This window comes from Labeo rohita, chromosome 15, assembly GCF_022985175.1.
Source record: "Labeo rohita strain BAU-BD-2019 chromosome 15, IGBB_LRoh.1.0, whole genome shotgun sequence".
Classification (NCBI taxonomy): domain Eukaryota; kingdom Metazoa; phylum Chordata; class Actinopteri; order Cypriniformes; family Cyprinidae; genus Labeo; species Labeo rohita.
This window is the reverse complement of record NC_066883.1, coordinates 38,295,392-38,319,009: the sequence shown is the minus strand read 5'-3', so window position 1 is coordinate 38,319,009 and position 23,618 is coordinate 38,295,392. Positions and strand designations below refer to the sequence as shown.

Genomic DNA, 23,618 nt, shown 5'->3' with positions numbered 1-23,618 from the left:
TTCCCCAAGAGACTCCAGAGAATGATTCTGATATGAACAGACTGATATTAATGCAGCGCATCCAAAATATTGCAAAAGCACTGAAATTGTTTAAAGGACAGATCAAAATTCTGCCAAATGCAACACACACACACAAACGGAGAAAGGACTGCTTCACTGTGTGTGTGTGTGTGTGTGTTGTGGGAGGTCCGGTGGGCAGCAGGGCTCTGTTTGGCACATGCTGCCTCTGTTTTACGATGCTAATTTCATCCCCACAGGAAGTGAGTGAATCCCTACATGTGTAAAGGAGGATGCAGAGAAAAGAAGGAATGTGTGTCATGCATTCCTCCTCCTGCATCTCACACACACACATTCGCAAACACATTCCCGCTGCACGTTTCTTGCTGTTCGACTGTGACCTGCGGAGATCACGACATTCCTGAACTAAACCCGTTAACCAGCACACGGTCAAAAAACAGCAGTCGGTTGAGAGAGATTGGACTTTCTGAACTTTATTTAGCTTTGTGTACAAGAATAAAAAAACTTGGTTTGCAGTTAAACACATACATGAGTCAACCTACAATAAACACACAAAACACTGATGTTTTACACAAAAGCACCTGAAGATCTTCACGTTTCAGACGTTTCTGCTCCGCTGTTTCTCTTCTAATCACTTGAATTATAAGAACATGTCCATTTTTGTGGTTAAGATCAATTTGACATATTTGAAGTGAAACGAAGTGAGACAAAATGCAGCACAGAACTAGTGTTTTACATTATGATTCAGATCATGAAGACTTTTTTTGGTAACACCTGACAATCTCAACAATCTCAAGTGAGCAATACATATTTGAGATGTAACAATCTTTGTTATTGTTAGCTAAGAGAAATACAAGGTATTATTTTATTTTCACATTACGTGTACTTACTATAATAATAAATGATGCATAAATACATGCAACTAACCCTAAAACAAACCCTCAATCTAACCCTCACCCCAAAGTACATGTAGTTAATTAATATTACTCAGTATTTAAATGCACAATTACATGCCATAAAATAAAGCGTAGTTGCTCATGTTATTTGTGCATTAATTATTAATATTATTAATTTTATATGACATAATATAATATTATATTATATATGATTAAATTTTTTTGTATATATAAAATATAACATTTTGTAAATTTCCCAACGTAAATATATCAAAAAGTAATTTTTGATTAGTAATATGCATTGCTAAGACCTTCATTTGGACAACTTTTATTGATTTTCTCAATATTTAGATTTTTTTGCACCCTCAGATTCCAGATTTTTAAATAGTTTAGCTAAATACTGTCATATCCTAACAAACCATACATCAGTCGAAAGCTTATTTATTTAGTTTTTATCCTTATGACATGCTTTGTGGTCCAGCGTTGCATATATATTTATTATAATAATATTTAATAAATAATATAATGATATTATAATAACAATAAGAATATTAAGAATAATTTTGCATTGTCAGTTCATGTCAACTTTTACAGTTAAGCGACGTTAACAAATGAAACCTGATTATTTTTCCTTTGGAATAAAGCTTAAAAATCACTCACAATAAGTGCGGGAACATAAATTGACTCAAATTTCATGTTAACATTTTAATCCAAACTTTCTAATACACTTTGATGAACACGTCCTGCCGGTGAAAACATGTGATCACATGCGCCATAAAGACTCTCTTATATACTTTAGTTTTCATAAATATACACATCTATATGTCTGTACACGTGACCAGCGCTCTGGAAGCGTGATGGAGATCTTCATTATCACAAACATCATAAAGCTGCTGTGATTTATGTGCGTTATTAACGTTACGAGTGTGAGCGCAGATGTAGAGTTGAGCATTACAAACACCGTATATGTCATTTTTACATGTCTGTCAATAATCTGATGTGTGCGTGAGCGATTCATTACCAGACAAACACTGAAGCGTAAATGCTCAGTGATGTCGGTGGGCGTACGTCACGTCCTCGGGGTTCAGCGGCGGGCGGATGTCCAGTTTTCGTGCGATGCTGTCTTCACCCACCACCTCCAGACGGAGAGATGGAGCTCCATCCTTCTCCTGCTGTCCTCCGTCGACGATCAGACGCAGCGTACAGCCCTTCGGCAGCAGCTCCTGTTCGTACGCCGCCGCCAGCTGATTCACCACCCGCCGCTCCACCTGCGCAAACACACACACGACACCATCAATCACCACAAACTACAAAACAGATGATTTCAAACGCAAATCACACTGACATAGAACAGGTTTGGTTTGTTTAATGTCACAATGTAACTGAAGTAGCGTCACATCCACATCCGGATTAGTGAAAAAGAAACAAATGTAACAAATGGCGGGACTTGGTTCTGTGTAGCACTTGCTCATTGGATGATGAGATGTGGGCGTGGCTCTTAGAAGAACATGAGCGTGTAGGGGCGGAGTTTAAGTTGTGACATTCTGATTAAACATTATGAGCTCCAAAAAATGTAAATGTGGACAGATGAAATATTCGTAATAAGATTAATAACATGAATTTCAAAAAAAGCAGATAGGAATCATTCTAATATGCTGATTTGCTGCTCATTTCTGATTATTAATGTATTTAGGATTGTAAAGGTCAGTTGATTCTCCTGATGGGTGGTATTGATCAGTGATTAGCAGGTATCGATCAGCACCTCGTGTTTGATGGAGCGCGCGCCGTAATGCAGGTTATATCCTCTCGCCAGCAGATCCAGTACGGGACGCTCCCACAGCAGCGTGATGTTGTGCCTCTGCTTGGCCTGAAACAAATCCACATCCAACCAAAATATTATTTATAATAAAAAAAATATATATTTTTAAATGTAAAAACATTTTAATAAAAATAAAATAATAATAAATATAAAATAATAACATTAATAATCATATAATAAATATAAAATAATAATATTAATTATATAACATTTTAATATACATTTTATATTTTTTTAAATATGTATTACATATAAAAAGTTAATTCGAAAAAATGTTTCAAATAATGTAACAACATGTAATAACATTGAATATATATATAATACATTAATGACATTATATATCTAGTATACACTACCAGTCAAAAAGTTTTTTTTTTTTTTTTTTTTTTAATTTTCTTTTGATCACCAAGCCTGCATTTATTTGATCCAAAATACAGCAAAATCAGTAATATTGTGAAATATATTTACTATTTAAAAATAACAGCTTTCTATTTGAATATATTTTAAAATGTAATTTATTTCTGTGATCAAAGCTGAATTTATAGCATCATTACTCCAGAATGACCCTTCAGAAATCATTCTAATATTCTGATTTGCTGTTCAAGTAACATTTATTATTATTATATTTAAAACAGTTAAGTACATTTTTCAGGATTCTTTGATGGATAGATCAGCATTTATCTGAAATAAAAAGCTTTTGTAACATTATACACTATACCATTCAAAAGCTTGGAGTCAGTATAATTTTTATTGTTTTATAAAATTTTTAAAAAGGAACAGAAATGAATGCTTATATTTATCAAGGATGGTTTAAACTCATCAAAAGTGATGATTAAGACATTTATAATGTTTCAAAAGATTTCTATTCCTAAATGCTGTTCTACTGAACTTCCTATTAATCAAAAAAAACTGAAAAAAATCAACTCAGCTGTTTTCAACATAATAATAATAATACGTAAATAATAAATGTTTTTGAGCAGCAAATCAGAATATTAGAATGATTTCTGAAGGATCATGTGACTGGAGTGGTGATGTTAAAAATTCAGCTTTGAAATCAAATGAACAAATTACATTTTAAAATATATTCAAATAGAAAACAGTTATATGAAACAGTAAAAATTTTAAAATTGTATTGTTTTTGTTGTACTTCGAATCAAATAAATGCAGGCTTGGTGAGCAGAAGAGACTTCTTCAAGAAACATTACACATTTTACTGTTCAGAAACTTCTGACTGGCAGTGTACAATTTTACTATATATATATATATATATATATATAATTTTTTATTTTAATCTATTTATAATTGTAAATAATAAAAACAACATTAATAATTACTGCAATACACGCACGCGCGCACACACACACACACACACACACACACACACACACACACACATATATATATATTATTAATAATATCATTGTTATTGAATATCATGTTGTTTAACATTAAAGCTTGTTTTTGTCTTTACTGCAAGCATTTTTAAATGCTGGTATATGCACATAAAATACACACACACACACACACTGATGTATGACTGCAGGTCTTGAACAGGCGTGTTTGTCCCTGTAGGCAAACGCCTGACAGATATGAAGTTTTATACGTATTTAAATATTTATGAATAGACCACATGTTAACTTCACTAATATGATTACAGTCGTCAGAGCAGCAGGGTGCTATTGATCCCGGTGTGTGTGTGTGTGTGCGTGTGTGTTTAAAGTCACAGGATGGTCTGGTGTGGGTGTTTCACGTGTTTTCACCTTCTTGGCCCAGTAGTTGAGCTCTTTGCTGACCAGCTGAATGAGTTCAGAGTGACAGAACGGCAGGAAGTAAACGATCTCGTTGATCCTCCCCAGAAACTCGTCCCGTCGGAAATGAGCCTGAAATCACCAATCAAATCGTCCGATGACACATCAGCAACCAATCACAGAGCTCCGGTGAGAAACACACGAGGATTACCTTGAGGATGGGCCGGATCACCTGCTCTTTGAACGTGTTGGAGATGGTGATCTTCTCAGATTTCTGAACGTCCTCTGCAGGAACACAAGCAGGTCAAACGCCACTTTCTCGTAAATGTAAAGTTAAATGTCGGGTGTAATTCCTCACCCAGATTTTCAGCCAGACGTCGGCGGCTTTGCTCCTGAGCTTCCTGTCTCAGCTGCAATGCATGCTGGGCAATTTCATCACTGGCTGCATTGGACGTCATGATGAAGATGGCATCTTTACACTCAATCGTCTTCCCTTTCCCATCAGTCAGTCGACCCTGAACCACAGAGACGTTATAGAAATCAGCGTATTTACAGAAACCAATTATTATCTCTTTATATAAAGTTGGACATATGTTGGAACCTGTACCTCATCAAAGAGCTGCAACATGATGGTCAGCACGTCTGGATGAGCTTTATCCACCTCGTCGAACAGAACCACGGCGTTCGGACACTGTTTGAGCCGTTTGGTCAGCTGACCTCCTTCTTCGTGACCCACGTACCCTGGAGGAGAACCAATGAACTTCGCCACCTGAGAGAGACGGACAGAAGAAAGGAAGACAGAACATGAGAGACAAAGAAGATGCGAACTGGGCAGATCTGACCTCCGAGGGGATCAACTCCATGATTAGATCAACACACACACACACACACACACACACACCCGTTCATCCAGCCCTGTAGAGTGACAGTGACAGTCCTCTATCAATACAATAAGAGTGTGTGATTGAATTGTGTGTGTGTTTAGGCTCAGTCTAAGGTCACTGTGGAACAGCGCGACTAAACGGCTTATGAAGGAGAATCACAGTACAAGAGCAGAGATCCACTTCTAGATACACAAGCTCAGCTTCACAAAACATTACTGTATGCAATTCATAACACACACACACAAAAAACCACGATGCACATCATTTTCACTGACGCCACAGCAGATCTTAGTGTAGATCAGGATTTGGGGCTTATTAACTTTTAAAACAAAAACATTTCAAAATAAATTAAAACAATGTCAAAAAATCATAAAACATTTACAAAAAGACAAATTTAAAAAGAAACATTGTGAACTAAAAACAAAAAAGAAAAATAGTGCTAAAAAAAAAAAGAAATGTTGATTGGGGTTTCCAAAACTGGGGTTCATTGATTAAATGTAAAACAAAATCAATCAAAATAAAACACATACTTCAATGAATGAATTAATACAAATGATAAATAATACAATTAAATAATTCAATAAAAATAAAAATCAATAAAAACTTAGTTCAAAATGCCCAACTGAAATAGTTAAAATAAAAACTTAAACTTAAAAAAGAATTCTTACTAAAAATGAATTAAATCCTAAAAATGTCACCTTAAAATAAATTTAAAAAATCAGAAATGTCAAATTAAAATGAAAAATTGTAACATAAAATCAATCAAAATAAAAATCTTGCAAAAAAAGTGCATTAAACAAAAACAAAACACAAAAACAAAACAAAACAAAAAAACGTAATATTAATATTAATGTTGATCGAGGTTTCCCAAACTGGGGTTCATTCATTAAACGTAAATTTAAAATAAATAGTTTTAAAACAAAAACTATCAAAATAAAACGTGTACTTTAATGAATGGATTAATACAAATGATAAACAATAAAATAAAATAAAATATTATTAATAAAAATATCAAAATATGAAAAAAAGAAAACATAGATATGTACTTTAAAAATGCCCAATTGATGAGGAAAAAAAGTTAAAATAAAAAACTCAAAATAGAAATCTTACTAAAACTGAATTAAATCCTAAAAATGTCAAATTAAAATAAATAATTAAAAACAACAACAAGAAAATAAAAAAGTCCAATTCAAATTACAAATTGTGAAATACGAAGAAATCAAAATAAAAATCTCGCTAAATTTTTTATTTAAAAAAAAAAAAAAAAAAAGTAATATTAGTATTAATGTTGATTGGGGTTTCCCAAAGTGTGGTTCATTCATTAAATGTACATTTAAAATGAATGGTTTTAAAACAAAAACAATCAAAATAAAACACCCATTTAAATGAATGAATTAATACAATTGATAAATAAATCAAATAAAATATTTTTAATAAAAACATCAAAATATGAAAAAAATTAAACACAGATATTTATTTTAAAAATGCCCAACTGAAAAGGAAAATAAAGTTAAAATAAAAATTTAAAATAGAAATCTTACTAAAAATGAATTAAATCATAAAAATGTAAAATTAAAAAAATAATTAAAAAATAAAACTAAACAAAATCATAAAAATGTAAAATTAAAATATATCATTAAAAATCTAAATAAAATAAAAAGATGAAATATTTTGTGAATGTGCTGCTAAATTATTGAAATATTAACTTAAAATCTTATAGGGACTTCATGCAAATTCTTTTAGCTCAAAGGGTTTTGGTTGACAAAACAACTGGGAATCTCTGCTGTAAACTGTCTTCACTTTTCTCATGACGGAAGAGAAGAGAATTTTACTGAGCAAGTCAGTTAAACTGTCTGAATGCTAATACGTCTGGTTCAATGGCAGACATCATTAACCTCTTGAACGCTAATGTTAGATTCATTCTCTTTCAGTACGTACAAAGTGATTTCACACTTGCATTTGTTGTTTTTGAACATCCTTAAAAATCCAGTTACTGAGACACTTTGATAGTGAATTCTGTCCTTAAAAACGTGTGTCTCACCTCATGTTTCTCCTGAAATTCAGACATGTCCATCCGGATGAAACCCTAAATAAAAAGCGACAAAATCTTGTCATTCGCCCCTTCATGAGAAGTCAATCATTTCAGATTAGGGTTTATTCACTGACTGACCTTCTTAATGTCTTTATGCATGTATCGCGCCACCTGCTTGGCCAGCTCCGTTTTACCTGCAAAACAACAGTCAAACATTTACTTGCTTCCATGCAACTGATTTCATCAAACAATAAAAGCACAAACGCTAAAAATATCACAGCGGTCACGTGACAGACAGAGTTTGACGAAGACGCGAGTGGTTTTGACTCATTATGACGCGACCGCAGCATCAGATGCTGAAGCCTTTCTGTCGCGGTCGTCGTGGAGACAGGATGACTACTTCCTGTCAGGGAGAGAGATCACTTCATGCCGCGTGTTTATTTTGCTGGCGTCTCGTGGCACGTGTGTCCATCATCTCTCCCTCCCTTCATTCTTCTCTCAGGGTAATGTAGTCTCTGAGAGTAAATATCGCTCTTATGAATTTTAATAAACGCATATATGGTAAGTGGAGGGACTTGTTGAATATTGATGGCGAGTGATCAGACGCGCCGCTGGCGAAAGGAGAAACGTCTCTTCATCAATCAAAGCGCAAAAAACAAACACTCACGACTCCACATCGTCTCTGTGTGTTTATGCTTATGCTCCGAACTTGAGTGTATGGTAAAAAGGATAACAGTTTTAACAAATAGATTTCATATTTTCCAGTTTACTGAATACAGTAAATCAAGATTGTTGTTTTGTATGAATTTAATGCTTAAATATGTAAATGCTGCATTATCGAATTAAACGAATTAATTTACACAAATTTCCAGAAAACAGATCTGAACACCAGATCAAGCCAGGTTAAAAAATTTAGTTTGATCATGTTGACATATTAGAGCTAATGGTTTTTATAGAGGGGATTTTGGATATTTGTTTTTATCACTCCATAAATCAGAAAATACCGTCAATAGAGAGAAAAAATACATTTTTGTCATGTTTTTAATAATAAAATGTTGTATAAATTAGTGTGAGTGATATATAAACAAACCCCTCAGTAAAAAACTTTAGAATATAGACAGGAATGAAACCCTAAGTTTTGGTGAATGTAAATGGTGTTGAAGTGGAGAAAAAAATTCATTTTGAGTAAACGGCCTTTAAAGATATGTACTGTTAATGAAATCTGCATATGCAAATATATAAACTGCAATAATAAAACCAGGTGAATGATATGTGAACAAACCCTTCAGTAAACACCTTCAGAATATATAAAGGAATATAATTCTAAGTTTTGGTGTATTTAAGTGCTGCTGAAGTGGAGAAACAAACTTATTTTTTCTAAATGGCCTTTAAAGATATGTATTGTAAATGAAATCTACATATGCAAATACAAAGTGCAAAAATAAAACCAAGTGAATGATATATGAAAAAACCCTTCTGTAAAAACCTCCAGAATACATAAAGGAATAAAAATCTAAATACACCAAAACTTAGGTGCTGTTGAAGCGGAGAAACAAACTAATTTTGAGAAAACGGCCTTTAAAGATATGTACTGTTAATGAAATCTACATACGCAAATAGATAAACTGCAATAATAAAACCAGGTGAATGATATATGAACAAACCCTTCTGTAAAAACCTTCAGAATATATAAAGGAATAAAACTCTAAGTTTTGGTATATTTAAGTGCTGCTGAAGTGGATAAACAAACTTACTTTGAGTAAACGGCCTTTAAAGATATGTACTGTAAATGAAATCTACATAGGCAAATACAAAGTGCAAACATAAAACCAAGTGAATGCTATATGAAAAAACCCTTCAGTAAAAACCTTCAGAATACATAAAGGAATAAAATTCTAAGTTTTGGTGTATTTAAGTAGTGTTGAAGTGGAGAAAAAACTCAAGGAAGCTTATTTATGTATAAATACGTATTGTAATTGAAATCTACAGACGCAAATAGATAAAGTGAAATAAAATAAACACTTAAATGTGTATTTAGGATGTTTTCTTTCCACTTGTCTGAAAGATGGCATGTTACGAAAGCAAATTAGACCAAAATCTTAGTGTGTGCAGAGTCGTTAAAATAAACAGAAACAAAGAAGTCAACTGATGTGCGGTAAAACACGCCAGAGGCCTGTCTGACGCCACGACTTAACGTGTGTATGTTCATCACATCTGATGACACATAAATGACAGATCTGGTGAATAAACGCGTCTATGAATATCATATTAGACTGTAAATCACTTTGGATCGCAGGATTTTACAAAATTCCTGTGTGACTACTTGAAGAGAAACAACAAAAACACAGATTTACATTTATGCATTTAGAAGATGCTTTTTTTCCAAAGAGAATAACAATATGAGAGATACAGACTTAATATTGTTGGTAAAAGGAAGAAATTACCGATTCCAGACGAGCCAAGGAAGAGGAAGACGAGGGGATGTTCTTCATCGTACCAGCCATTCTCCTTCCTCCTAATGGCTGTGGAGAAAAACAGACAATAATTAACTCTAGACAGACAGACAGACGGTAATGAGAGGAGGACAGACAGACCGGACGAGAGCAAACGCTTTAAAAAAACAGACAAAGAATGAGGAAAGACAGAATGACGGAGAGAGAGACAGACGGAGAGAGAGACAGGGCCTCTCTGCACCATTAGACACACACTAATTTCATTACTCTGCTGCAACGCTGGAGCAACTAAATCAGGTTAGAATAGATCCAGCAGAGACGCGGCACGATAACACACGCTCTCCATGGCAACCCGCGCATGTGTGTGTGTGTGTGTGTCCGTCCTCTGCCGTTAGTGCTGATCTGACATCTGTGTGTGTGTGTGTGTGTGTGTTTGTGTGTGATCATCAGACGTCATTACAGCAGATATGTTTGTGTTATTTGTGTTGAGCTGCGTACAAACAATCATTCAGTTGTCTTTAAACAGATCACACACACACACACACACACACACACAGCTCTCTAAATGGGTTAATTCCACAGACTTTTTATATACAGCTAGTTATAAATAATATACCTACACACAGAAAACTTACTGTATTTTTTATAAAACAGCACCAACAACAACAACAACATGATAAAACTTACCCAAAAAACATATTTATCTACAATAAGATTCTTACCAAGTGAATGATATACGAACAAACCCTTCAGTAAAAACCTTTAGAATATAGATGGGAATAAAACTCTAAGTTTTGGTGTATATAAGTGCTGCTGAAGTGGAAAAACAAATTCATTTTGAGAAAACAGCCTTTAAAGATATGTACTGTTAATAAAATCTACATATGCAAATAGATAAACTGCAATAATAAAACCAGGTGAATGATATATGAACAAACCCTTCAGTAAAAACCTACAGAATATATAAAGGATAACAATTCTAAGTTTTGGTGTATTTAAGTGCTGCTGAAGTGGATAAACAAACTTATTTTGAATAAACAGCCCTTAAAGATATGTATTGTAAATAGAAATCTACATATGCAAATACATAAAGTGATATAATAAAACCAGGTGAATGATATGTGAGAAAACCCTTCAGTAAAAACTTTAAAAGACTTAAAAGTTGTTATTACTGGATAAATATAACCCATAGAGATTGTTGTAGACGATGTGATAATGCACAGTGTCTCTCTTATTGCTTTTATAAAATAGCACCAACAACAACATGATAAAACATACCCCCCAAAAATACATTTATTTATTAAGATTCTGCCAAGTAATAAAGATAATTAACATAACTATAACTGTTCACAGTAACAATACACTAATAATGTTTTTTTTTGTATTACTAAGATACTATTACAGTTTACATTATATTATATTCTTTATTTTTATATTCTAATTTCACTTTCACAAACTTAGTAATTTTGTTGTATGCATTCTTATTTTTTTTTTAGCTTTTTATAATAATGGTTGTTTATTTCAGTTATTTTTAAGTTTTAAAAAATGAAAATATTAGATATATTGTATTTATTTCTGTTATAAGTATTTTTTTTTTCAAATCTGGTAACCCAAGAGAGTAAATTGCTTACTGCTGTTTAATTATTTTTATTTTATCTAATTTTTCCCCCTATTTTATTATAGACTGTTTACTTTGTGACTGACTAGAAAAATTAATGCACAACCTACTGTCACTTCTAGATCATTCACAATGTGTGTTTGTCTCTAAAACGCAGACAAATCACACACACACACACACACACACACACACACGCACACAGCGTTCCGTCACGCTTGGTACACACACCGTCCTTCCGGAGACAGAACATTTCAAAGGCATCAGGAGGTAAAACACAGGCACACACACCCCGTCCTTGAGAGTAAACAAGTAATCAACTCATTTCTAATCCCTGTTTATTATCAGCCAATCAGATTCAACCGCCTACACACACTATTAGACAAACACACTCAACCGCTAGAAATCTGAACATTATTCATCAGACAAAACAACTCCTGGAGAAACTAGAAAACATGACAGACAGAAACACACACTCAGAATCAGATAAAAAAAAAACAGGTTTTCATCAACATTTGTGTATATTTGAAAAATTTCTTTATTGAGACACTAGAGCTGGTGTTTTACAGTGAATACAGTCACTCGCTGCGTGTCAAACACCCTTCAGACAGCACTATATTCACTATATGACATCAGCTCCAATGTCTCACTGATTAAAAACGACTGTACCTGTGACTGCTAAGAGCGACACGCACAGACACATGATGTATGTGTAGCGTGATGCTCTCTGTGTCTCGGGACGGAGGGCTGTAATGACATTAGTGAAGATAATCACCACCAATAACCTTTAGCCCTGAGAGCAAAACCCAGAATCAATCCACAGCTTTCTCTCTCTCTCTGTGTGTGTGTGTGTGTGTGTGGTTTCACATTCGTGTCAAACTCAATGACAGTTTGACTGCGTTTAAGTTTAGTTTAAATCACTATATAGTTATTTTTGCCGAAAATAAAGTTATGGTGCCATAATTTTTTTTCTGATTATACATTTTACAATATATTACAATATAATAGAAAACAGTTCTTTAAATAGTCAAATTCACATTATTACAGTTTTTATTGTATATAAAATAATGATTATCATTATATTCTAAAATTTAGGAAATATTTAAAAAAAAAAATTTAAATCACAAAAACACTATGTACTAAAATGTACTAAAATTAAAGTAAAAACCAAAAATATAAAAATAAACTAATTAAAAATTAGTAACAAATACTACAGTACATCAGTGCTAAAATAACACTGGTTCAAGTTTATCAAATGCACAAAATCAGCTTTACTGCGTCAGATCATTAAAACACATTGAGAGGTTTGATTTGTGTAAGTGTGTGTGACGCAGCAGAAGCAGCAGCACATACACACGCGTGTGTGTCTCTGTGACTCGGGCTGATGTATTCACTATATCAGCTCTCACAGATCAATAACGCTGGTTTTATCACAGTGCTGATGGGATCCAATTGCTTTCGGGACAATTTGCCACAGCAATAACTGTCCATTTATCAAATCAGAGGCAGAGATTGGGCTCACTGAAGCGTCACTATTTCCTCTGCTGTCTCTCTCTATCTATCGAGGACGGGCGTCTCACTACTGATGGACACACAGAACAAAGATCTGTGAACGATGAGCAAAATCACTCAACGAATCCCTGCCAGAAGAGCAGCTGATCAAAACCGTGCTGGACCAGGTGAAAACACTCACACAGACTCCACAGACCAGAATATCAGCAGTAAGTCACCTTAGCAACTACACAGCAACCTGCTACAAAACTCAGATATAATATACAGTAGCAACTGCATAGCAACACTGTAGAAACCACCTAAAGCATACTGACATTCAATGCAGAAAGTAAATCTCAGAAAATGCACAACTCTCGTTTAAACAAAAGGCATAGAACTGGAAAAATGTAAATGAAAAGTAACTTTGCAAAACTGCAACAATGTAACTGCAAAAACGTAAATGTAACTTTGCAAAACTGCAACAATGTAACTGCAAAAATGTAACAAATTTATCTGCCCCATATATGTGTGCATACAAACACACACTTTTGTAAAAGCTCACTGATCGATAAACAAACACCCCTCAATGTGTGTGTGCGTGTGTGTGTTGAGTATTTATTAGAGGCGTATGTTATTGTGTTTTAACTCATATCTGTCTCTCTGTCTGTCCTGGGACTCGTAGAGGAGAGAGAGACACACACACACACAGACACACACACACAGGAGAAAAATCAAAGAAAAGAAATGAAGTATGAGGAGAGACGACAAACATGAGGACTGGAGAGAGTCAACCGATCTGCTGGAAACAGAACGACACAGGAAGTGATGGAGAGACGGAGACGCCGGCAGGAAGGACCAGTAATTGAGTTATGAAGCAGACGAAACTCTGGAGCAGCTGCGTTATGCGCACACACACACACACGCACACCCAGGCACACACACACACACACACACACACGCACACACACATCTGCATTAATCAATTATCTGCACCCACAGACACAAAGAAAACCAAAAGAAGACACACAGAAGAACTTTTTGCGCTGTCCAGTACAAACAGAGCATTTGTTGGAATAAAAATGAAGCAGAGTTGATTAGACGCTCATGACTGGAGTTGTGTGGACCATCATGCACAGGGCTTGTGTGTGTGTGTGTGTGTGTGTGTGTGTGTGTGTGTACCTGATGCCACTGTATTGATGGCTCCTTCCTGTCCAATGATGTGCTCCTTCAGCCTGCGCTCCAGAGGAAACTTCCTCCTCTCCTCCGCCTCGCGCTTCCGCTGCGCCTCCCCAAACTACACACACACACAAACACACGCACACGCACACACACACAAGATAAAGATAATGAATATAAGTGTTTGAAATAACGTTTCAGTAACATACAATCTGACACAGATCAGGGTTTGTAAAGATACTGTAAAGTGAAATTCCAGGAGTTTTCACGCACTACTCTTGATTTAAGGACTGCAGAGATCTCACTTATCAAACAATGTCTTCCTTTCACATTCTAAAAAAGATGCATAGATAAAAATATACTAATAAAAAATTGGAACAATATAGTGAAGCACATGCAAAGTATTACAAAGTATACCACACCTTTACTATGGTAAAACCATGGTTAATTTTCTTAAGGAATTTGTTTTGTTTTTATAACTGTCCTGCATTAATGGTTTGATGTTTTCTTCTGTTTAAGAAAAAGAAATCATTCTAAAATCCTGATCTGAAACAAATGATTCACCATCGCCTCCGAAGTCACGATCTTAATCAAATGATTCACAATACAAACTCTGAAGTTCTGATCTAAAGAAAACGATTCATGAACCTGTTCTGAAGTTCCGACAAATTAATTGATTTGTGATCTGCGGTCTGAAGTCACGATCTGAATAATGATTCACAAACCATTAATTCAGATCAGAACTCGAGGCGCGAATCGATTTGAAACCCGTTCTGAATCAAATGATTCGTGATACGAGATCCAATTGGAGTGCTTCAAAACGGTGAATCACTGTGTGATTCAACTGGTTTAACTGATTTGCAGTGTTTTACCCATCACTACGTGTTTTTTAAAATCAAGCGACGTCGAAATTTGAAAATGAATGTTTTTTATATTTGATCATTTGAAGCCACATTTAAACTGCATTTTGGAAGTTCAGATCAGGGCACCATATCAGTCCATTATATGGAGAAAAATCCTGTAATGTTTTCCTCAAAAAACAATTTCTTTACGAAAGAAAGAAAGACATAAACGTCTTGGATGACAATGGGGTGAACACATTATATGTGAATCTTTGTTTTGGAATCTTTAATTTGTCAGCTCAGTCAATCAAGAAGATCTGGAGTAATAGCAAATAATGGGGTGGAGCTACAAATATTTTATTTACATTTACGCAATTGGCAGATGCTTTTATCAAAAACGCTTTTATTGCAAAGCGAATTGCATTGCATTTAAGATTTGCATTTGATCAGTTCTTGCTTTCCCTGGGAATCAAACCCAGGACCCACTGTTTGAGCTACAGAAATGCAGTATAAATAAACTGATGAAATTAATAATGAATAAAAAAATAAATAAAGTTACTTTCTGGTCACTTAACAACAGATTTTATTTATTAACAAATTAAATATTAGTATTTATGTATTTACAAAATATTAGAAATATTTATATATATTATTTATACATTTATATATATTATTGTATATATTTATATATATTGTATTGAGATTTGCTATATAGTCACAATACTGTGTCACATGAGTGTACTGTATATATAATTCTATATTCACCTTTATATGAAAGAGTGTCTGAGTTTTATCAGTGACGTCATCAGCTGATCAGAGTCTGTCAGCAGGTGTGTGTGAGTGTGTGTGAGTGTGTGTGTCGCCCTGAAGCCTGTAACAGTGATACGGGATCATGATGGCTTCACCTGCAGCTCATTAACCCTCCAACAGGATTACTGTGGATTACAGCCCTAATCCAGACTAAATACACACAAATCAGCAGATTACACACACATTAACAGCCCCAACTGATCTGAGATCTGGAGACGGATTCCACAGGGTAAAATGTGTTCAAATCAGGGTGGCTATTTGAGTCTGTAGACTGCAACAATTTGTGCGCATTTCCTCCTCTAAACAAGCTGTGTGACTAACTTCAGCACGTTTTACCGTGTTCTGGGCCTCTTTCAGCAGCGTGGCCATCTCTCCCTCTTTGGCGTACGTCAGCGGCGTGTGTCCCAGGTCGTTCTTCCGTAAGGGGTTGGCACCTGCACACGGCGAGAGGTCAGAGGTCAGGGGTTAACGTTAGGGTGTGGGGTCAAGCGGTTGCTCTCAGTCAGAGGTCTGCGTGGAAAGCGGGCGGTGAATGACTCTCGGGCGGGGGGCGTCGAGCGCACCGGCTGCATCCGGACGTCAGCGCGCGTGCTCGTGTCCTGCGGTGATGACGTCACACTGTGCTTGTGTTTGACAATTAAAACACACCGCAGTGTGTGTCAGCCGTCGTGTTTAGCGCTGCCTTTTGCCCTGACCTGCCCCGCACACACACACACGCACACGTGCCGATGCAGCAAAAACACGACGGCATTTGAACCGCACAAAGTATTATGGAAGACTTAAAAAAAAAAAAAAAAAAAAAAAAAAAAAAAGAAGTCTAAAAGGTAGACTTTTTTCTAAAAAAACTTGCATTTTTGAGAAAAATCCCACAATTCTGACTTTTTTTTTTTTCGCAATTCAGAATTGAACTGCGAGAAATAAACTTGCAATTCAGAGAAAAAAAAAGTCAGAATTAAGTTTACATCTCCAACATTTCTGAGAACTGTGAGATGTAAATTTGCAATTCTGCTTTTTTTTTTTTTTTTAAGAATTCTAAGGCTAAACATCTTGCAATATCTCTTCAATTGCGATATATAAACTTGCAATTCTGTGAAAAGTCCAAATTCTGAACTTGTCTCACAATTAACACATTTCTGAGAAAAAAAAGTCAGAATTGCGATGTGAGATATAACCTTGCAAATTCCAATAAAAAGAAGCAGAATTGTGAGTTCACATCGCGCAATTAATAACTTGTATTGCTGAGAACTGCGAGATGTAAACTCGCATTTCTGACTTTTTTCCCCCAGGATTCTGTTTCCATTCTGTTAACTCTCAATTGCAAGATAGAAAAATCACACTTTAAAAAAAAGTCTGAATTTTAAAAGTTGACTTTTTCCTCTGAATTCTGAGTTTACATCTTGCTATTAATAATTTACATTTCTGAGAAAAATCAGAGCTGCGATGCAAGATGCACACTTGCAATTCCAAGAAAGAGTCAGAAATGTGATGTGAGATATAAACTTGCAATACTGACAATGCAGAATTGCAATGAGAGATTTCACCTTTGCTATTTACTTTGCAAAGGTAAAATCTCAAATCTCTCAGAATTCTGTTTACATCTCACAATAACTCTCAATTGCAAGACAAAAAAAACGCAATTATATTAAAAAAGTCTGAATTACAAGTTTTCTTTTCTTTCTTTTATTTTGAATCTTGCAATTTATAATTTGCATTTCGGAGAAAATTCAGAGTTGCGATGAAAGATGTAAACTTGCAATTCCAAGAAAGAGTCAGAAATGCGAGTTTACATTTCGCAATGAATAACTTGCATTTCTAAGAACTGCAAGATGTTAACTCGTAATTGACTTTTTTTTTCGGAATTATATAGTTAAACATCTCGCAAGAACTCTTCAATTGTGAGATATAAACTTGCTGTTCTGTGAAAAGTCTGAATTCTGAGTTTGTCTCACAATCAATAAAACATTTCTCAGAAAGAAGTCAGAATTGCAATGCGAGATATAACCGCAAATTCCAAGAAAGTAAAAATTGCGAGTTTACATCATGAAATTAATAACTTGCATTTCTGAGAATGGTGAGACATAAACTTGCATTTCAGTGAAAAAAAATTCTGAATTCTGAGTTTACATCTCATGACTAATAACTCACATTTCTGAGAAAAATGTCAGAATTGCAAGTTTATATTTTACAGTCTGTAACTGGCAATTGCAAGATACAAAATTCTGAGAAAAAAAATCTGAATTGTTAAAAAAAACAAAACAAAACAAAAACAAAAAAAACTTGCAATTGTGAGGAAAAAAGTCAGAATTGAGAGATAAAGTCACGATAACCTTTATAATATTTTTATTATGTGGTGGAAATACATTTCCATTAAGTATAGGGTGGACAGTCTGATCAAAATGCTATTGTAATTTTAAAATTAAGTAATGCTCTAAATCCAATAATTCTTGCAGAAAATAAAAAAATTGGTGTGTGTTCATGACTACTTTAAAAATCCAGTGCATAAAATTTATCTCAGATGAAGATTTGCAATTTTTAAATTTGGACGCACGTCAAATTAACTTGTAATTTAACCATTAAAATATAAAGGGAGAAAAATAAAAACCTAATTATATACCCAAAAATATTGTTTATGTTTACCCCAATAAAATAAAAGATGCAAACTTTGTTCTTATAATCTGTAATGATCATCAAGTAAAAGTAGCAATTCAATATATATATATTTTTAAGATATAATAATATAACAATAATCTATTTAAGATATTACGCAACATCTTTAATTAAAAGACACTTTTATAAATTCTGGATTAATACGGCAAGTAGCTAAACAACTCAGCTCTGTCCTGCTTTTGTTTAACGACAAGTTCTCTCATCTTGATGTGTTTGGGACGAGTCCCGGAGTCCCGCAGTCCCGCATACGCATTTACTGCGGTACAAACTATAGTAAAACCTCGCCCTGTGTCACATGACTGTCTCAGCGCTGGACTCTAACACAAAGAAACAGGCAGAAATAAAAACATCATCCCACATTAAATTAGACACGGAACAAACACTTCCTTCCCCACTCGTAAAATACAGTTTATCCGCGAACGCGCGATCAATACCCGTACACGGGCGTCTTCGCGGAGCTGTCGAGTCCCCGGGCATTGTGGGTAATCGCTCGGATTATTGATAAAACCTTAAACGTGTCCGTCTAACAAATCTCAATCGATAGTGGACAAACAGAAACAGGAAAACTAATAAAGAAATACAAGACGAGCTCGTCTCTCCTCCGCAGCGAGTCTCTCGTAGCGACATAATAAATAGCATCATTTAGTCGTCTAATATCACACACCGTTCCCGCCGGGCTCACGGCTTCAGGGCGACACACACACACGCGCTCGCTGCAGCTGGTGGCGGTGCGCTGAACCGCGGGCCGCTTTGACCCCCGGGGTCAGAGTTCACCGCGCGGGTGATTCGTCACGTCCCACGACCGCCGGGAGTCAGGGGCGTCCCGCTCGCTCCGTCCCCAGGCAGGGTGAGCTCTACTGGGGCGGCGGTCAGAGCTCAGAGCCCTCACACCTCCAGGACAGCAGTGATAGATCGAGACTGGCGCTGACCGCACGCTCATCAGGGAAATAAAGCTGCTCACCTGCCCGCAGGTGTGTGTTTGGAACTTCAGCAGACTTACAGCGCAAAACTGATGAAAAATGCCCTTGGAAGTTCGAAAAAATACTTATGAAGAAAAATGGCATCTGTGCACATGCTGCATAACACAATCACGGCCAATTATTATTAAGAAATTGTTACTTTTATTCATCAAGCATGCGTTAAATTGATCAAAAGTGACAGTAAAGACATTTATAATGTTACAGAAAATTTCTATTTCAAATAAATGCTGTTCCTTTGAACTTTTTATTCATCTGCGAATCCTCAAAAATAAAATGTATGATGGTTTCCACAAAAATATTGCGCAGCACAACTGTTTTCAACATTGCTAATAATCAGAAATGTTTGTTGATCAGCAGATCAGCATATGAGAATGATTTGTGAAGGATCATGTGACTCTGAAGACTGGAGTAATGATGCTGAAAATTCAGCTGCGCATCACAGAAATCAATTACAGTTTAAAAGATATTCACACAGAAAACAGCTGTTTTAAATTGTAAAAATATTTCACTATTTTTACTGTATTTTTTATCAAAATGCCACCTTGATGAAATAACTTTTCAGAAGCAAAGTTCTTTTAATACTTTTAAAAGTTATTTTACATTTCAAATGTAAAGATTAGAATTTTATTACAAATTGTATTAAATTCTTCTACATGTATTATTCATATAAAAATGTATTTTAATGATAGAATATTTAACAATTTTGTGTGTATATAAATATATAAAAATGATTATACTTATTTATTCTAATTATGTATTATGTATTACATGATTCATATAATAATTTATTTTATAATATACTTAATTAAATTAAAAAGTAAAATAAAAAAACAGACTTATTTGTTTTTGAAAATAAAATCTTCATATATTATACTAATATATAAATATATATATATGTATTTATTACAATTATTATTACAGTTTGTAATATGTCTTACATTCATCTGATAATTTTAGGATATAATAGGAATAATAGGATATTTTACATAATTTTTACAAGTATATAAATATAATAAATAATTGCATATATATTTATTAGTTATTCTAATTATGTATCATGATTCATAAAAGAATAATATACATTTAGAATGTATTTTACATATCTACATAAAATTATTTATATATTATTTATATAATCGCCATTAATCGCATACAAAGTCTGAGTTTGCCTAACATATGTTTGTATTGTGTGTAATTTTTATGTATATATAAATACAAGCACATTCATATTTTAAAAATATTTACAAGTATATGTATTTATTATAATTTTTACAGAACTTATATTATATACAAATAAAACTATTTTGTACATAAATAACATATTTCTCTTAAATATGTTAATTTGTGTGTATTTATATATACATAATAATTACACACAGTACACACACATTTATTAGGCAAACTCAAACTTTTATTTTGTATGCGATTAATCATGATTAATCTTTTAACAGCCCTAATATATATATTTTTTAAATTTATGTATTATATGGAGGACGAGAAATGACTTAAGTATAAATAAATAAATTAATATATACATAAATGCAGAAATAAATAAATAAATGTAGAAAAACAGAAAAAGATAAATGTAGAAATACATAAATGAATTAATGAATGAATAAATCATTTTGTCAAAACTGTCACTTTTAATTGTTCTACTTTTTGTACCATTTGTGTTATACTATATTTATTTCTATTTTTTTATTTATTTCTACATTTATGTATTTATTTATTTATTTATTTATATTTAGGTCATTTCTTGTCCTCCATAGTATTATGACTTATTGTCATTATTATAATAATTCATATATTACAAAATAAAAGTAGTGATTTAAGAACAATAAAGGTCATCTGCTTTGTTATAAAAGCCATTGAGTTGATTGGCCGTCTGCTATCTTCATAGTCAGCATCTTAAGCATCAAGAACCCTCATTGTGACTGATTTGGAACGGCTCGATAAAAATCAATGGCAAAATAATACCGTTTACGAGAAGCACACAATACAGACTGCTGTAGTTTATCATCTTCAGCATATTGGCCAATACTACTCAACAAAATAAGCATAAAAATACAATTGGTAAATCACAGAAGCTGTTTCAGAGGTGGAATAAGTCATTACATTGAAATGAAAGAGCATGAAGGCAAACATTATTTTTCTGCAGAATAACGAATGAATCGTTCCCAACGAGTGCAGGAATATGAATGAAGCGAGTTAATGGTGATTTCACGTTAAACGCAAACACACAGACAGACGGATGGACTCCTGTAATGCGCTCGTCTCATTCTCATTGCATTAGCGCGGCGGCGCTGTCTGTCTCACACTGATGATGTCATCGGCGTGATAGATACACCTCGGCGGGACGCGCGGCGCTGCTCTGTCTGAGGGGGCGTGGCCTCGCTCCACTAAGACTTCTGGGTAATGCGCCCGAACGGCGTAATCCAATTTCTCTGCATCAAAACGAGCGATTTTGTTCTTTGTTTCGGCTCATTTCTGTCACTTCAATCTGAAAATGCATCTGCTCCCAAAAACATCCAGTGATTTATAGAAAGTGTTGATGCTTAAAGTGAGTGTGGAACCGCACATCAGACATCAGACGGAGACGCAGCCTGTGTGTGTGTGTGTGTGTGTGAGCGCCCTGCGGCTATAATAACACGCTCATGTAAATCACATTACACACACACACACACACACCTTCCTGTCACCTCTCATGTGCAGGTCACATAAGCCACAGTGTCTTTACTCCAGAGGTCAAAGGTTAAGCTGGCCAGCCTCAGGCTAACAGGAAGAGAGCGCCGATGCTCTGTATTACACAGAGAGACAGTCAAACGCAGACGCTCAGCACAAACACTCGGGCATTTTCACCTGTTTTCTGCTCCAGCAGGTGAAAACGGTGCATCTGACTGCTTAGATCAATAGATATGGACATAAAACTCGTTGTTTACCTTCATCAGGGCATTTTTTCCACCCTTATTAGATGTATGCATCATCTTTAAGGTCACATTTTTACATTTAATCAATAAATTCAGAATAATGAGACACTGTTACCAGTCAACAAAATCCATTTTTACACTACAGAAGCAGCATTTACACTAACATATGTTGTTATTGCGGTGTAAATAATATTTTGAATGCTGAAATGTTTTTAATTTATTTTTACATTAAATGACACAAGTAAAATCTGTTATAAATAAATTTAAATAAACTACATTAGTTAGTAACATGCGACTAACTGAATTCATGTTACTAATTAACTGATTTAAATAAAAAAAAATAAAATGTATTGAAAATAAAATAATATACTATTAATAATAGTAATAAATTATATTAAATATATTTTTTAAACAATTTCAGATAAATTTAAATTAATTATATTAATTTGTAAACTATGAGTCAATGAATTCATGTTACTAATTAATTGATTTAAATAAAAATGTATCAAAAATAAAATAATATTAAATAATATACTATTAATAATATTAATAAATAATATTAAATATATATTTTAAACAATTTCAGATACATTTAAATTAATTATATTAATTAGTAAAATATGAGTCACTGAATTCATGTTACTAATTAATTGATTTAAATAAAAAATATTGTTAAAAAATTAAATACTATACTATTAATAATATTAATAAATAATATTAAATAAATATTTTAAACAATTTCAGATACATTTAAATTAATTATATTAATTAGTAAAATATGAGTCACTGAATTCATGTTACTAATTAATTGATTTAAATACAAAATATTAAAAATAAAATAATATTAAATAATATACTATTAATAATATTAATAAATAATATTAAAGAAATATTTTAAACAATTTTAGATACATTTAAATTAATTATATTAATTAGTAAAATGTGAGTCACTGAATTCATATTACTAATTAATTGAATTAAATAAAAAATATTAAAAATAAAAATATTAAATAATATACAATTAATAATATTAATACATAATATTAAATAAGTATTTTAAATGATTTCAGATCAATTTAAATTATTATATTAATTAGTAAAACGTGAGACGGTGAATTCATGTTACTAATTAACAATTATTTAAGTTTAAAATAAATCTTGCCAATTGTTAATTTTCAGTTGTATGCGTTACAGTCATTTTAATTAATGAAATCTTATTTCAATTCTCTTTTTATGTGTTAAAAGAGTGAGTCGTTGAAT

The 23,618-nt window shown here is 33.6% G+C and overlaps 1 protein-coding gene across 1 annotated transcript in view; it reads right to left on the bottom strand.

Moving 5' to 3' along the window:
* Positions 1–479: 479 nt before the first annotated feature.
* The window catches only part of clpb (caseinolytic mitochondrial matrix peptidase chaperone subunit B), a 41,534-nt gene continuing 18,395 nt past the window's right edge, over positions 480–23,618 (bottom strand). The window contains exons 6-16 of the mRNA XM_051130005.1: positions 16,121–16,218; positions 14,136–14,250; positions 9,842–9,919; positions 7,536–7,591; positions 7,407–7,451; positions 5,089–5,250; positions 4,840–4,996; positions 4,693–4,766; positions 4,494–4,613; positions 2,677–2,781; positions 480–2,182 (exon numbers count right to left, since the gene is read on the bottom strand). Of these exons, the coding sequence (XP_050985962.1) occupies positions 1,961–2,182; positions 2,677–2,781; positions 4,494–4,613; positions 4,693–4,766; positions 4,840–4,996; positions 5,089–5,250; positions 7,407–7,451; positions 7,536–7,591; positions 9,842–9,919; positions 14,136–14,250; positions 16,121–16,218 (1,232 nt within the window). The 3' untranslated portion in view covers positions 480–1,960. The remainder of the gene's footprint in view (positions 2,183–2,676; positions 2,782–4,493; positions 4,614–4,692; positions 4,767–4,839; positions 4,997–5,088; positions 5,251–7,406; positions 7,452–7,535; positions 7,592–9,841; positions 9,920–14,135; positions 14,251–16,120; positions 16,219–23,618) is intronic.